The sequence below is a fragment of the Galeopterus variegatus genome, unplaced genomic scaffold (assembly GCF_000696425.1).
Source record: "Galeopterus variegatus unplaced genomic scaffold, G_variegatus-3.0.2 Scaffold5139, whole genome shotgun sequence".
NCBI lineage: Eukaryota > Metazoa > Chordata > Mammalia > Dermoptera > Cynocephalidae > Galeopterus > Galeopterus variegatus.
This window is the reverse complement of record NW_007731250.1, coordinates 133,919-150,316: the sequence shown is the minus strand read 5'-3', so window position 1 is coordinate 150,316 and position 16,398 is coordinate 133,919. Positions and strand designations below refer to the sequence as shown.

General features: G+C 37.2%; 1 protein-coding gene across 1 annotated transcript in view; it reads right to left on the bottom strand.

Annotated features, from left to right (window-relative positions):
• Positions 1-2,509: 2,509 nt before the first annotated feature.
• The window catches only part of STK4 (serine/threonine kinase 4), a 68,950-nt gene continuing 55,061 nt past the window's right edge, over positions 2,510-16,398 (bottom strand). The window contains exon 10 of the mRNA XM_008588982.1: positions 2,510-2,902. Coding sequence (XP_008587204.1) covers positions 2,661-2,902 — 242 coding nt within the window. The 3' untranslated portion in view covers positions 2,510-2,660. The remainder of the gene's footprint in view (positions 2,903-16,398) is intronic.

Below are 16,398 nucleotides of genomic sequence, written 5' to 3'. Positions count from 1 at the left end.
ATGAAGAAAGTCTCAGGAGTAATACAGGGTGAGCAATGTGCTAATCTATTCACTGTGCCCAAGGCCCACTCCCTCTAGCAGTCACCAGCTTCTAAAAGACCTACTCTCTCTAAAGACCTACTAGAGCCCCTTTATATAAGTCTCGCCCATCAAAACAAGTCCTCTGCCAGTGATCTTAGTATGGGAAAACAATGGCAAAGAGAAATAAATTCTTCATACATTGGAACCACTGATCCAAGAATAATGATTAGGATTAAAGTGACTAGGAGTTCAGGATCACTAATTTCTATAACATTAAAAAAGAAAGAAAGAGGGGCCGGCCCGGTGGCGCACTGGATAGTGCGCCGCTTGGGAAGCGCGGCGGCGCTCCCGCCCAAGGGTTCGGATCCCACATACAGACCGGTTCCCGCTCACTGGCTGAGCGAGGCGCGGGAGCAACGCCGAGGGTTGCGATCCCGTTGCCGGTCCCGGGTCCGGTGGGGGGGCGACACTGAGGGTTGCGATCTGTTGCCGGACACAGAAAAAGACAAAAGACAAAAAAAAAAAAAAGGAAAGAAAAAGAGAGAGAGAGAGAGAGACAAGGAAGGAAGGAAGAAAGGGAGGAAGGGAGGAAGGAAAGGGAAAGGGGAAAAGGAAAAAGGGAAAGGGAAAGGGAAGGGAAGGAAAGGAAAGGAGAGGAAAAGAAATTAGACCTAGGAGTACAGATTTGAGGATTCTTAAGCATTCTATCACAATGGTGATGTGATTTGATACCTATAAGTTATTTAAACACCTTGCCTAAAGATTCACTGAACTAAGAAAATCAGTCATTACAAATATGTTGAAGAGAACTACACAGGCAACATGGAATAGCAAGAATAATTCGGCTCTCGTGAGTGTGAAACTGAATCCTGATTCAGTGGAAAAGGTGGATGACAAATACATACAAGAAAGCAATAATTCGGCTCTTGTGAGTGTGAAACTGAATCCTGATTCAGTGGAAAAGGTGGATGACAAATACATACAAGAAAGAAATGGCAGCAGATGTGCCCCATATGTATTGCCCCATATGGCCTCCTTTGTATTGTTGATAAAAACAATGCACCTATGTTCAGAAAATTTACAGTCTTCCTATAGTGTATTACCATAGCAACTAGAACAATACTTCTAAAACATAAATAGGGTCAAGTCACCTCTCCACTCAGAGTAAAATCTGAAGTCCTTATTGTCACACAAAAAGCCCTGCATCATCCAGCTCTCCATGACATCTCTGATCTCATTTCCCACTACAATCCCCTTGTTGTCACTCCACAACATACTGTTTATTCACTGTTCTGTAAGACACCAAGCAAGTCCCTGCCTCTGGATCTTTGCATTTGTCCTTCCCACTGCCTGAAAAGCTCTTTCTCTGGATATTCACATAATTCGCATCCTCGTCTTTTTACCAGTGAGGACTTCTCTAACTATTCTACTTTAAAGAGATTATCTCTCTCTCCCTCTATCCCTTTCCCCACCTCTCTTTTGCTTTATATTTTCCATAATACCCCCTCACCTCCCTTTTCCTTTGTATTTTCCACATTATTCACCATCATCTGACACACTAAATATTTTACTTTTATTCCTTCTTCCAGAATGGAACCTCCATGACAAACATGTTTTTAGCTATTCTGTGTGTTCACTAGTAAAAGTATATACCTAGAATAGTGTCAAGCACATAATGGCACTCAAAAAACACTGAATAAATAAATGAACAGACAATAAAACAAATGAAAGTGATGTCTAGCATGAGTCCAGTGACTAATCAGTTAACCTCAGTTTATGATGGTCTTCAAAAGAGCTCTATCATTAGCTATACAAACTATGACATTCCTGACATTTTATAAAAGTAGAAATTAAGTTATGGAAAAGTGACATCATTTCCTCTAGCCAGTAAGTAGGATAATGAAAAGCCAGGACTAGAAAGGCCTCCCAGAGTTCAAATCCAATGCTCAAACTAAGCATCTTTTATAAACGACAACAGGATTATGACAGCTGACTATCAAACTTCAGAATTTAAAAATGTAAAATTAAAAAATTCCTAAAGAGAAAAATATTTTCTAGAAATATTCAAAAAAGGAATGCAGACTTCTTAGTTTACTTTTTTCCCCAAGTTTTTTATTGCCTCTACTCATTAAATCCCTATGAACATTAATAAGTGTCTGTGGTTGAGAGTGAATGTTCCATAGCAGAGAAAGGAAACACATGCCCAGTTTTTCATAAGAAACTTTGGAATATTTAATATTTATTCTATGAAAAAATTCAAAATAATCCTCTCAGAGAGTCTAAAATGAGGAGAATGGGTAGGAAAACAACACTACTACAAATCAGTGTCAACTGCCCTCCAACCAAATCCTTAAACATAAAATCACAATCCCAAATAAACTATTACACACAGTTTTATTTTCATTTGATGACTGAATATTTCTTTTACCATTAATAATTTCAAACTGGACAAAAAGAAAAATGGCAAGTGAATAAAAGATTTCTAAAGCAAAAAATGTGCCACTAATCAGGAATCCCAGAACTGCTCAAACATCAGTCAAAATGTTGTTGTCTCAAACTCTTGAGGCCCTCAGCCCAGGAGCTGCTGGCAGGGGCAGTTATAGGAGATTCAAACTGCACAAGAAAATACTCAGGCACTGTCAGTGAAACAACCCAATTAGATGTGTGACATTCCAAATAACTTCCCCCAGAAGACATAACCATTTACTCTCAACACTACTTACAAACTCATAGTCTCCATCCTGTGGTACTTTCCAATCTGAAGAATTTTTCAGTGGGCCAGGTATACTCTTGCCAAAGCTATTGATCTGGTTTTCCTTTTCTTTTTGTTCAAAGTATTCAAGGAAAGATGGTTTCGCAGGCTGCATGGTTTCATCCCTTCCTGAAAACCAAAAAAATAAAAGGTAAAAAAGGAACACTCTAATATTTCAGATAAGCTTAATAAATAGGTCTGTCTCCAGATGGGCTACTGTCTCTGGATCAGGGAGTCTTTCTGTTATATAAGGTTTCCTTCAAGATTTTAATGAAACTACAGAAAAATGCACAAATGCTCACTCAAAATATTTCTCATATACCTGTATTCCCATGTTTATTGCAGCTCTATTTATAATAGCCAAGATTTGGAACCAACCTAAATGTCCATCAATGGACAACTTGATAAGGAAAATGTAGTATATATACACAATGGAATACTACTCTGCCATAAAAAAGAATGAAATTCTGCCATTCACAGCAACATGGATGAACTTAGAGAAAATTACGTTAAGTGACATAAGTCAGGCACAGACAGAGAAATGTCATATGTCCTCACTCATAAGTGGGAGTTAAAAAAGAAAGAAAGAAAGATACAACAATCACAATAATTCACTGAAGTTTTAAAAGGAGAGAACAGAACTGAGACCACGAGAGTTGGGAAAGGAGAACGGGAGGTAGCAAGAAATTGGTAAAGGGCCACAAGAAATGATTATATGGTGTAATGTTGGACATATTAATTATCCTGATGATGACATAATGTACACAGGTATGGATATTCAATGCTGTACCCCACAGATGTGTACAATCAATTATATTTCAATAAAAATAAAATAAATTTAGAAAAATAAATAAAAATATTTCTTATAGAATTTCAGAGGATTCAAGGTCCCCCTAAAATATATGCAAAGATTTCCCCAGGATCCCTTTATCTAGATGGAAAGATCTGGGTTATGCAATGACTCTGAATAAGGTGCAAATAATATATTTTGGGTGTCCTATGGTAACCAGTTCCAGTAATATTTAGAGTGAAAACAAAGAAGCAAGGAAAAATACTTATTTAGCATCTACCACATATAATATTCTCTATAGGCATTGGAATAGGGAGGGGAGGATGATACCGTAGAGTGGCTTTCCTTGATAATCTCATGATCTAGTTGTACTAATGAGAAAAATATGCATGAAAAATAAAATATATAAATCACAATTCATCTACTCCATGAAGTATGATATAACTTTAAAAATACTATTTACTCGGGGCCGGCCCGGTGGCGCACTGCTACAGTGCGCCGCTTGGGAGCGCGGCGGCGCTCCCACCGAGGGTTTGGATCCCACATACAGACCGGTTCCCGCTCACTGGCTGAGCGAGGTGCGGGCGCAACACCGAGGGTTGCCATCCCGATGCCGGTCCCCGTCCGGTACGGGCGCGACACTGAGGGTTGCGATCCATTGCCGGACACGAAAAAAGACAAAAAAACGAAAAAAAAAAAAAAAATACTATCTACAAATGGTTTACAAGAAAGTTAAGGGGAAAAATAGGATACAATATTTCATGTATAGTATGATCTGGACTCTGTAAAAATCATATACATAGCAGAAAAAGACAAAACAAAACAAAACACTAGAAGAAAGTATAAACATATACCAAAATGTTAACAGGGTTTGTCTCTGATGGTAGGACTATAGGTGATTTTATTTACTCCTTTTTTAAAAAGAAGATAGTACTTAATACTGCGTAGGTATTAAATGAATAGAATTGATTATAAGAGTTACATGTACCCAGAAGATCTTGCAGACTGGATGATCAGGGAAGACTGGCAGAGGGGGCTTAGGTGGGGCCTTGAACTATCCAGGAGAAAAGAATCAGCAGTTACATTGCAGCATTTACAATATGAGAGCACGATACAGCAGTTACTAGTTACTACTATAGTAACAATGACAAAAAGAATAATTTTACCTGGCATCACTTAAAAACCTAGCTTGCTGAATGTACCTATTTCACATGATGAAGTATCTCTGTGCCTATGATTAATATACTAATATGAGGAAACAACGGGAGTTTTTTTCAGTACTTTCCATGAACATGTAGGTTTATACAACCATTTCACATAGCAAACAGGAAAAAGGATCAAAAGCTTCAGAGACTTAAGAAGTGGATGGAGAAGTGTCTAGAAGATAAAGAACAGCAACCTTTATCTTCTTGTGATGAGACAAGTAAGATTGTTTCATGCAAACTTACTTGTTTCATGCAAACTTACTTGTTTCATGACACTTGCCTAGTCCAGTTTCAAGGCTGACTGCTTCTCAGACATTTGTCATCCTTCTCACTATCACTATTGCTAAGTTCAACAGCAGCCAATTCCAGATTTGCCCACTTCCATATACTGCCAATAGCTTACTACACTGTTGCCTCCTCACTTATTGGGGATTAAACACTATATTTGATAGGACCAGTCAATAAGTACATGGTGGGGTTTTTTTGTGTGCTGCTCTAGGTACAATGTTAGATGCTTTTCATGCTTCCTTTGTTTAATTTTTAAGTTAAATTTAAGGTACTACTTCCTAATACAGTTCTGCAGGAACTACAACAAAATAAAACTTGCAAAAATGGTGCTTTAGATTTGATGACAAGTCAGAAAGCTATGTCCCTTTGCTCAGTCCCCTCCTCTGGGACAACCAGAAGAGAGAACTGGCTCAGAGACAATCCTACAGCAATTCTACACATAATCATAGAAAAAAAAGTGTTGAGCAAACCTCCTAAAGCCAAGCAACTTCAACAGTACTACCAACTGCTGACATATACAGTACATAGTATACTTTCATACAAAATATCCTGATTAGATATACTAATCAGCTGAACAAAGCAGAAGATCCACCAGAAACAAAAGAGAAAGTCCAAATGGCTATCCAAACAACTTGATAGCTATTTGAAAAAATATTCAATTAGATCTATATCTCATACCTTAAACCAGGAAAACTCCAAATGGATGAGATCTAATTATAAAAATTAAAACCATAAATACTAGAAGGAAACATGTATAAACGCCTTTAAAACCTTGGTGTGGAAAAGGCTTTCTAACTATGACAAAAATCCAGATGAAATAAAAAATAGATAAAAACTTTTGTGTGAAGAAGTCACAAATTTTTAAAAATTAGTAAGCACACATATACTATATAAGCCAGGCCAAAAGACAAAACACTGATTTGGAAGAAAACATCTGCAACAAATACCATTAAAAAAAATTTTTTTAATTTTCTTTTTTAAAGAAAATTCTAAGATCTCTTTATATATTAGGGAGATAAGCGTCTTAAAATATAAAGAATTTTTTAAATCAAGGGAATAAAAAGAAAAAAAGGAAGAAAAATGGACTAAAGACTTGATAAGATAGCACACACAGAAATATGCAACTGGTCCTTAAGCATAAAAATAATGCTTAGGTTCACTCATAATACAAGACATTCAAATTAAAACTACTTAGAGATACCATTTCTTACATTTCAGACTGGCAAAAATTTAAAAGCCTGACAGCACACTATCAGTTGGTAAAGTTGTGGGGACACAGGCATTCTCATATGTAGCTGAATGGGAATGCAAAATGGTACAAACCCTACAAAGGGGATCTAGCACTATATAAATATCAAATGGGGGAAGGCACAGAAGAACCCTTTGTGTTGTATTTGAACTGGAGGTATTTATATGAACTCGTGATTTTTTTTTTAAAAAAGGTATTTCCAAGTTTTTTCATTAAAAGGCCTTCGAGCAATGACATCCTAGTACCAATGAGCACATCTAGCGCTCAGACCTTGGTTTTCAAAAAACATTCCCTGCTAAAAGGAACTAGAACTTCTTAAGAGAAATATTTGTAGGGCAGGAAAATTACAAAGTAGGCCTGGAACATCTTTTCATGCCAAAAAAAGCAAGCAAGTTCTAAAAAACTGATGGGAACATATCAAAAGGATACAGGAGCCATCTTGACGGGCTACCCTGGTAAATTCTGGGACACTTTGAGCATTAAAAGAATACACTAAATAAAAAGAATCTATGAGGTCAGAGTGATAATCTAAAAGTGAAGGAGATTTAGGGAAAAGGGAATATTCTTCTTGAGAAAAATCATCATTTGACAACTGTATTGTGGTAACAAAAAAAAATGTCCTCTTTCTTAGGAAATATACACAGAGTATCTTCTTTCTTAGGAAATACTTAAAGTTTGAGAGTAAATTGAATATATTATGCACCAATCTCTCGTCATCACTTCTGTCATTTCATGTCTGTTTATCCATCCATCCATCCACCCATCTTTATACATGCAGAGAAATGACTAAAACGAGTTCATCAACAAAAATGACAACAAAAATATTTAAAATATTTTCCCCCATGAAATTGTTATGAAAACTATAATTACTCTGTTTTTTTTTTAAAGCATTATATCCAAGAATAAAACAATATACCTCGGGCCGGCCCGGTGGCGCACTCAGTAGAGTGTGGCGCTTGGGAGCACGGCGGCGCTCCTGCCGAGGGTTTGGATCCCATATAGAGACCGGTCCGCTCACTGGTTGAGTGCGGTGCGGGCGCGACACCGAGGTTTGCAATCCCGTTGCCGGTCACGGTACGGGCGCGACACTGAGGGTTGCGATCCCGTTACCGGTCACGAAAAAAGAGACAAAAAAGGAAAAAAAAAAAAACAATATACCTCTATGGTGCTTCATTAATTCCTTTCAAATGCAATACAGGTGGACTTTAGAAATTAAATTGTTAAACCAGGGATAAAACACTAAAGATAACATTTCTGTAGTCTAATTCTAAACCATGCCATAAAAATCAAAGAATGTACGTTAAGCTAGAGTATAATCATTTTTTAAATTTCAATCACTGTTTAGATAAAAAAGTGAGAACATTTTTTATTTGATGACCATAGCCCTCCATAACCCACTTAAAGATTTCTAATATTTTCGGAATTAACTGTTCTTTGTCTCTTTCAACAACTAAGAGTCACAAATAAGATATTCTATCTAAAATGTCTTTGCTTTCATCTATTGATATCAATACCAGAGACCTAATTATACCTGGCATTCATTAGAATTCAAAGTTCCAAAAACTATAATGAATTTTGTAATAAGAGAAGTTTTTGACCTAATCAAATATTCAGACATAAGCTGGGTATAAAATACATACATGTATTAGAAATTTAGCTATAGCAAAATGATTTTAAAAGGTTACATATATCAGATTACCAAAAAGTTAAAATTCATTTTCGATACAGCACAATAGAAAAATTCCTATCCTGGAACTTTATATTACATGTATTTCACCATGATTTAAAAAAAAATAAAAACTGGGGGAAAAAAAACCCTATCCTGGGGTTGAAAGATTTAGATTCTGGTCCTGACTATACAAGGGTACTACAAAAAGTTTGTGGAAAGATTCGTATTATTATTTAATTTGATTTTTCCGTGAACTTTTTGACATACCCTTGCATGATTCTGAGAAAACCACAGGTTCCCAATCTGCCAGAAAAAGGATACTGGACCACATTTTTTCTAATTTCTCTTGCAGCTTAAAAAATTCCACAATTTTAAGACTTGGCATTAGTGTATTAAAAAAAATTTATGCTCCAGTTATTAATAACTATTCTCAAGACATTCTTATCTCCAGAGGGATTATAATACTTCATAACCTCTAATCTAAAATACACCATAAACTAGACATGTATGGGAAATAAAGCAAAAACCAGACCAAACTGAAAGAACAGGACTCAACGAATATTTCAGTAACAAGACTGTCGCTGATTCTTTGGTTTTCTTTTTGTTGTAGGTGGTAATGATTTGTTTTCTTCTAACAGATGCAAATTTTCCTTGGCCCAAACTATAATAAAGATACCATCTAAAGAAGAAGGTAATAAAAAATATGTAACTGAGACTGAAGAAATGAATGAATCAACTGGTAAAGGGAGCCATTTCAACTGGCAAGAAACAGCATAAATTCAAAAATAGTTGGTGATCCCTATATTTAGTGATTCCAGAAATTAACTGCCTACACGATAATGATTCTTTCCTTACTGATAGATTAAGTTTACATGGGGATGGCAGTATTTCTATTGTGAACAACATTTCCTCACCAACACTCTAAATTGTAGCACCTGTTCTCAGTCTGATTTTATAGACTTATGATGTCTCAGTAAATAAATTTGCATTCCTATCACAATTATTATCTAAGGTAGATAGTTTTCAAAAATGGTCACAATAATTTCCTTCTGGTATCCCCAGCTTGAGTTAGGCCCTCTCACAATGATTCTGGGCCTGGCTATCTAACTTGCTTTGGTCAACGAGACAATAACAAATGCATGGCAAGCAGAGAGTTGAAAATTCTTGTGTATTCTACTATACTGTAATAGGCCTGAGTGAGCCTGCTAGATGGTGAAATACCACGTGAACAGGTCCTTCTCAACAGATGTCTCAGCTGAGGCCTTCATAAATCAGGTAGCACCAGCTGCTACTGCACCAAGTAACCACAGAATGGAGCTAACCAGCCCAGACCAGAAGAACTGCCTAGCTGAGTCCAACTAATTGCCAACCTACAGAATCACCAATTAAATAAAATGGCTGCTATTTTAAGCCACTAAATTTTGGGGTGCTTTGTTATACAGCAAAAACTGATAGAGTTTCTCTCTCTCTCTCTCTTTCTCTCTCACTCACTCACTCACTCATTCATACACGCCACTCTATATCTAAGAAAAGAGTTTCATTCTTTGGGAACTCAGGTTCAAATTAACACTTACTGAATATCTTCTAACTTTCAGGCTCTACACTACGTGCTTTCATATGATGTTCTCAGCCAAACTTCATGACCACCATATAAAGCAGGGAGGGAAGAGAAAGACTTGCACTTATTAGGCACCTAGCAAATGCCAAACGATGTACTATTTTATAAAAGAGTTCAAAGAATCTTTTGAGGTATGTATTATTATTACCGTTTTATAGGTGAAAAATTTGCCTAAGATTTTACAGCTAGTAATCAACAAGGATAGGATTTGAATGCCAATTGTAAGATGTTAAGTCTGGTGAGCTGCATCTCATATTGTAAATTGTCTAAATCAAACGAAGATTCTTGACATGTTAGAACTGCCATTAAGTTGAGTGCAGAAAGAGTGGGAAATGGAATTTTCCCAGTAACCTTATCTTTGAATTTTTCTTTCAGCACCCTTTAGCTAGATGATCAAGTGTGCTAGACAGTAGTCTGTCAGTGCTGAAAAGCTTAAGACAATCATTCCACACTGATTAAAGGCCATGCTGTTTCCAGGGCTTCAGCTGGCTGGTGGGCTTTTTGTTTCAACTTGAGCTACAGCATTTTTTTCAGATGTATCCCAGGAAATGAAGACATTCAGTTGGATAATAACACAAGAAACCTGAAGCCATAGGGAGAATGGACTGAGCAGAAAAACCAATCCTTAAAAATAGCCACATTTTGCTCTGATTCTTTTATCTGATGCAGGAAATACATGAACTCCTATCCTATGACTGGCCTATCTTTCTCTGTAAGTAGCATTTGTCAAGCTAAATGGACCATCTGTCCAAGCCCACAGACAAAGGAGTAAATTCATAAGCAACTGTATCTTCTATTTATTTTTATTTGAAAAATGCTATGTAAAAGCAAAAGGATCTAACAACCTAAATGTTCATCAACTGATGAACAGATTTTAAAAACATATCGATACAGTGGAATATTATTCAGCAATAAAAAGAAATGAAATATTTATATACACTACAACTTGGATGAACATTGAAAACATATGCAAAATGAAAGAAGCCAGATACAAAAAGCCACATATTTTATGATTCCATTTACAAAAAATGTCCAAATAGGCAATCTAGAGACAGAAAGTTGACTAATGGTTGCCTGGAGACGAGGAGAGAATAGGAAGTGGCTGCTAACAGGATTCGGGTTTCTTTCAGGGGTGATCAAAATGTCTGGAATTTGATAGTTGTCATGGTTGCAATATCTTGTTAATGTATTAAAAAACCACTGGACTGTGCACTTTAAAATGGTGAATTTTACAACACATGGATTATATCTCAATTAAAAAATAACAAAACTTTAAAAATTAGGTTGTGGTGATAGTTACAAAATTCTGTGAATATACTAAAAACCATTAACTATACACATAAAATGAGTGAATTGTATAGTATGTAAATTATATATCAATAACTCATTTTTTTTTTTTTTTTTGTCTTTTTGTCTTTTTCCATGTCCGGCAACGGATCGCAACCCTCAGTGTTGCCCCCGTACCAGACCGGGGACTGGCAACGGGATCGGAACCCTCGGCGTTGCTCCCACGCCTTGCTCAGCCAGTGAGCGGGAACCGGTCTGTATGTGGGATCCGAACCCTCGGGCGGGAGTGCCGCCGCGCTTCCCAAGCGGCGCACTATCCAGTGCGCCACGGGGCCGGCCCTCAATAACTCATTTTTTAAAAAAAAAAAGCAGCAAGACCCCTTTACTCTACTATTTGCTCTTACTTCTGGATTCATATGAACCATACCACAATGCCAGGGTAGATATAACCGGGAAGGAGCTTGACCAAAAACTAAAGCCCACTTTTCCTGTGGAATGGCCATCTACTAGACCTTAAATTTTATGACCTTCTATTTCAAACCTTCATTTCTCACTCAGAGATTATCACTCAGTAAACCACAATGGTCAACCTACTATTTCCTTAATTTCTACAATAACTCTTTACTACCTAAATAATAATTAATTCTACTCGAACTAGAAAACTGGGTAGAGCCTGCATTTTCTTCTGTTTCATGATCAATATTTGCAAGGAAAAAAATCCAGTAATCCCTCAAATGTTTTTTTCTGACCTGGAATAATACACCTTAATTTGCACTTCTTATCATAGGGTTTTGGGGGGTTTTTTTAATCTAACATTTGTTACATGTGTGTAGTTTTTGGTTTTGGTTTTGTTACTGGGCACCTAAGTGCTTTACATGTATCAACTTATTTATTTACACAAGTTATTATCCAAGTTGCTGTGTGTGGCCATAAATATCCTTTTGAATGTTCTTTGAAACCACTAAGAATTTCTGAAATCATAAATTATAAGATTCCCTGTAATCTAAAATAACTCTTCCAGTTAAGCAGATTGGTGATTGCCTCTATGTGAATTGACTTGATTCCTAGGCAATGGTGCTCTAGTTGTTTTAACTCTAGTGAACTGCAATTATCTATTCAAAGAGATCTAAATCCAAACTTCAAAAGGTTACTAACTAGAGCAATAGCTGGAGCACATCTAAAAAGATACAAAAGGTTCACAGTGATCCACACCTCGGTTATTGCAAGAATTTCCGAATTGGTCTTACTTTTTACAGACTTTTGAAACTCCATTTCATCACTTTCCTGATCAAAATTTCTTCATACATCCTATTACCAACAGAATCAAGTTCAAAGTCCTTATGATAATAGCATTCAAGGTCCTCCAAAATCCAGGCAACACCCACATCTGTTTCAGCCAAACTGAATTTTCAATACACATTTCTACCTCTCTGACTTCACCCCTGGCTGGAATATTCTTCTGCAGCGTCCCTGCATATCTGAATCCTTGCCTTCCTTCTTACAAATTCTTTAACACTTTTCTGTACCATTTACCCAGCATTTGGCCTAGTATTTTATTTCCATATTTAGAGGTCCTTTCTCCTCAACTTAAGTTATACCATCATACCACTATCTGAAGCACCCAGGGTAATGCTCTATACATATAAGGGACTAGAATGAATAGTTATAATAGGCATGCCATAAATACTAGATAATAATAATGACAAATGTCATCTTCCCCTTGTAATCTATAAGTTCTTAGTCAGCAGTAAATGTCTCACTTGTTTTTTGTATACTATACAGTAATGACACATAGTAACTGCCTAATGAATACTTATTGGTTGGTATAAAGTATTTATTTTTAACAGATGCTGATTCCGAGTTGATACTTCTTATAGCATAAACACTCAAAAAGAATCATCTACTCTTTCTTTATAAATCTATTTAAACTAATATTTGGAAATACATCTCCATTTTCTTCCTGAACAAGAGTAAGAAAGTCAGAACAGATTAGAGAACCAGAGAAATATATTCCATTAACTGATCAAGACTGATTTATCTGCCTCTTAGGCGTAAGAGCCAAAGTATACCTTTTGGGATTCACTTTCCTTTGTTCTTTATTACTATCATTATGCTATTGCCCTCTCTTGGGAAATATATTCCCCCATGGCTATTCTTGACTCTTCTTCTATTACAATACTGGAGTACCTTATCCTCCCCAAAATAAAGGCCTCCAACCCTTTACTCAAGTCACACTGAGATCTGGTATTTTCATATTCTAATATGTGGTTTGGCAGGGTGTTCTGAATGAATTTTCAGGCACCAAGAGTCTGTGCTTTTTGTCTCATCTCGAAAGAATCAAGAATGTTAATGGTTTCCAAAGATAAAAGCGGGCCTAACATCTGGACACAATAAGAAAAATTGCACAAACAATTAGGATTTAGTCTCCACTCTGGCAGGATGACCTTGGATTATCTGTGAAACTGTGAGAAAAATCTAAGTACTAAGATGTCTGTTCTATTGTAAATCTCACCCAAGAGGGAGCTTCTGATAAAATGCACAGTGAGCCACAGTAATTATCTTCCAGGGATGGAAAAAAATCCAGTTGGTAATAAATTCCACAGCATTAAGATAAGAGTTTGAAACTTTACAAAAGAAGGCTAATGTGAATCCAAAGTTTGGCCTTATTTAAAATCTGTTATTTTGTATTTTGAGCTATTTAACAAATTCTCAAAACATCTATCATCTTATTGCCAAGGAATTTAAAACACACACACACACACCCCTTTCTCTCTTCTCAGCACATTTGTAAAATATTAGTGAGACTGACAAGTAGCCTTGCTTTAGCTCAACCATTTTCATGCCAGCACCCAGACATACTTGAGATGGTACTTCCAAAAGACTATTAATACCAAGAGTAAAAACTAAAAGCAGGACTATCAAAAGAAAAGGAATTAGGATGAAGAAAAGTAGCACTGGTTGAAGAAATATTTAGGTCCAATGAAAAAACCACTCTCATCCTTTAGAAGACTCATAATATATATATGTATAATGCCTACCATTTTTGAGCATTTATATGCTAAGTATTTTAAATATATTATATTGACAAAACTACAAAATAGGAACTTTTATGTCCCATTTTTTCAGACCAAGAAACTGAGTTTCAAAAAAAAGAAATAATTTGCCAAAGGTTGTCCGGAGCCATAGAGCCCGGCTGTTGCCTAAGAGCCTGCCTGCCTGTCTGGAGCCAAAGAGCCCACCCAGCTATTGCCTCGTATAACTTCGTATAATGTATGCTATACGAAGTTATGCCATGCATATATAATAAGCCCTCAATAAACACTTTGGATACTGGTGAGCTTCTCAGATTGGAAATACTCTGTGTGTATTGTCTTAGTCTATGGAAGGAGGATAATGCATCTTGAGAATGAAGGAAACTTTGCTTTGAGCTTCCTCCCAGATTCTGCCCTTTGTGTTTCTTCCGTTGGCTGATGTTTAATGTATCCTTTCTCTGTAATAAGTATAACCATTCATATAATAAGCTTCAGTGAGTTCTGTGAGTCTTTCTAATTGTTGGGGGCCTGAAGCTCCACACCCCTTCTTGTGAGACCGCTCCTGTGTGACAATCTGCTCCGATGGCCATGCTTTACATGATAGCTGCCTAGCAATCTTTATGCCAGAAACTGATTGCTCCTGGCTATGCAAGTTAATTTGCAAGTGACCTTTTATCCTTCTCTAGAAACTGTTTAACCATAAACATTCTGGGTGGCAACCTTTACTTTGAATGTCCTGTCTTTGTCTCTCCTCAAGATATTATCATATCTTTACATTCCAGACCCTTTGCAGCATGCCTGCCTTCTCCTATATAAGATGTAACCTAAGAATCAATAAACGAGACTTGATCAGAATACTGTCTTGTCTCAATTTCTCGTGTCTCTTGTCCCATCCAATTCCCACTCCCCCCTCCAGGGTCTGCGTTGAATATCCCGCGGGTCGGGACCTTTTTGGCGCCCAAACGTGGGGCCTGGATACGGGGGACACCGTGAGGAAGACGGCGCATAGGAGGGTCGACCACTGAAAATGAAAGAGTAAAACCTTCGTCCGCCGCGGGAACCTGCTGCGTCAGGATAAGGTGAGTAAGAGCGCCTGATAATGGGACAAGAATTAAGAATTAAGAATTAAGTTGTCATGACGTGTACATAAGACAGTTACAAAAAGCTTTAAAGACACGAGGAGTAAAGGTTAAAACAAGTGATCTATTAAGATTTTTTGATTTCGTGAAGAATTTTTGTCCTTGGTTCCCAGAAGAAGGGACTACTAATTATAAAAGGTGCTCTTGAGTTGGCGACATCTGTGGGTTCCGGGGTGCTGAGGATAGAAGCTGAGATAGCAGAGTGTGAGATATTAGTGGCCCAGGAGACAAAAGTGGAGACTTCAGGGGTCTCAGGGCCAGAGGCTGGTGAGGCAGGAGTCACAGCATGAAGAAGTTGCAGATAAGTTTTTCTGTTAAGAAAAGAGAATACAGTGCTAGGAAGTGTAAATAGTGAGCAGCTTACTAAGATATTGCTTAGCGTTTTAGGTTTGTAATTTTGATAATGTTAAAAGATATGAGGAAAAAGGAAGACTTAAAGCTTGAGAGCAGAAAAAAAATGCTTATAGAACAAGACGGAGGTTGAGAATGAACCTTTTTCATGGAAAGAAAAAAAAAATTCTTTAAAAAAGATGTTGAAAGGAAGAACAATGGAAAATTCCCTGTCTAAGAATAAGAGCCTTTTTCAGATTTTGTTAACCGGCTAATGACAACAGCAGATAGGTTGTTAGGCAATGCAGATGCCAATCTTGATTGCATAAAACAATTGGCTTTTGAAAATGCTAATCCTGCATGTCAGGTGGCCATTAGGCCCTGCAAAAATAAAACTGACCTTCAAGGATATATTCGTCTTTGCTCGGACATTGGCTCCTCTTATCAACAAGATTTAGCCATGGCCGCAGCCCTCAGTGGACAAACAGTAAAGGATTTGGTAGCTTATAAAGGCCAAAATAATAAAGGTTGCTTTAAATGTGGCAAGCCTGGTCATTTTGCTAAAAACTGTCAGGAATACCAGACAAAAGCCATAGTCACCAAGCCTCCTGGACTTTGCCCACGATGTAAAAGAGGAAAACATTGGGCAAATGAATGTAAATCCAAAACTGATGCTCAGGGAAATCCCTTACTGTCCCCTCAGGGAAATGGGAAAAGGGTCCAGCCCCAGGCCCCGAATGAAATGCGAAAAGGGTCCAGCCCCAGGCCCTGAACCAAAGTGGGGCTATCAAGTTTGTCCCAGCCAACAACAATCCGTTTCAAATCTCACTAGAGCAACCCCAGGGAGTGCAGGACTGGACCTCTCTTCCACCCCCCGCACAGTATTAACTTCTGAAATAGGACCTCAAATTTTAAATATAGGGATCTTAAAAAAAAAAAAAAAATCCCCAGAACTAGGGGAGATTGGCTTTCAAAGAGCAATAAAACAGGCTCAAAAAGAAGGCAATTTCTCTTATTA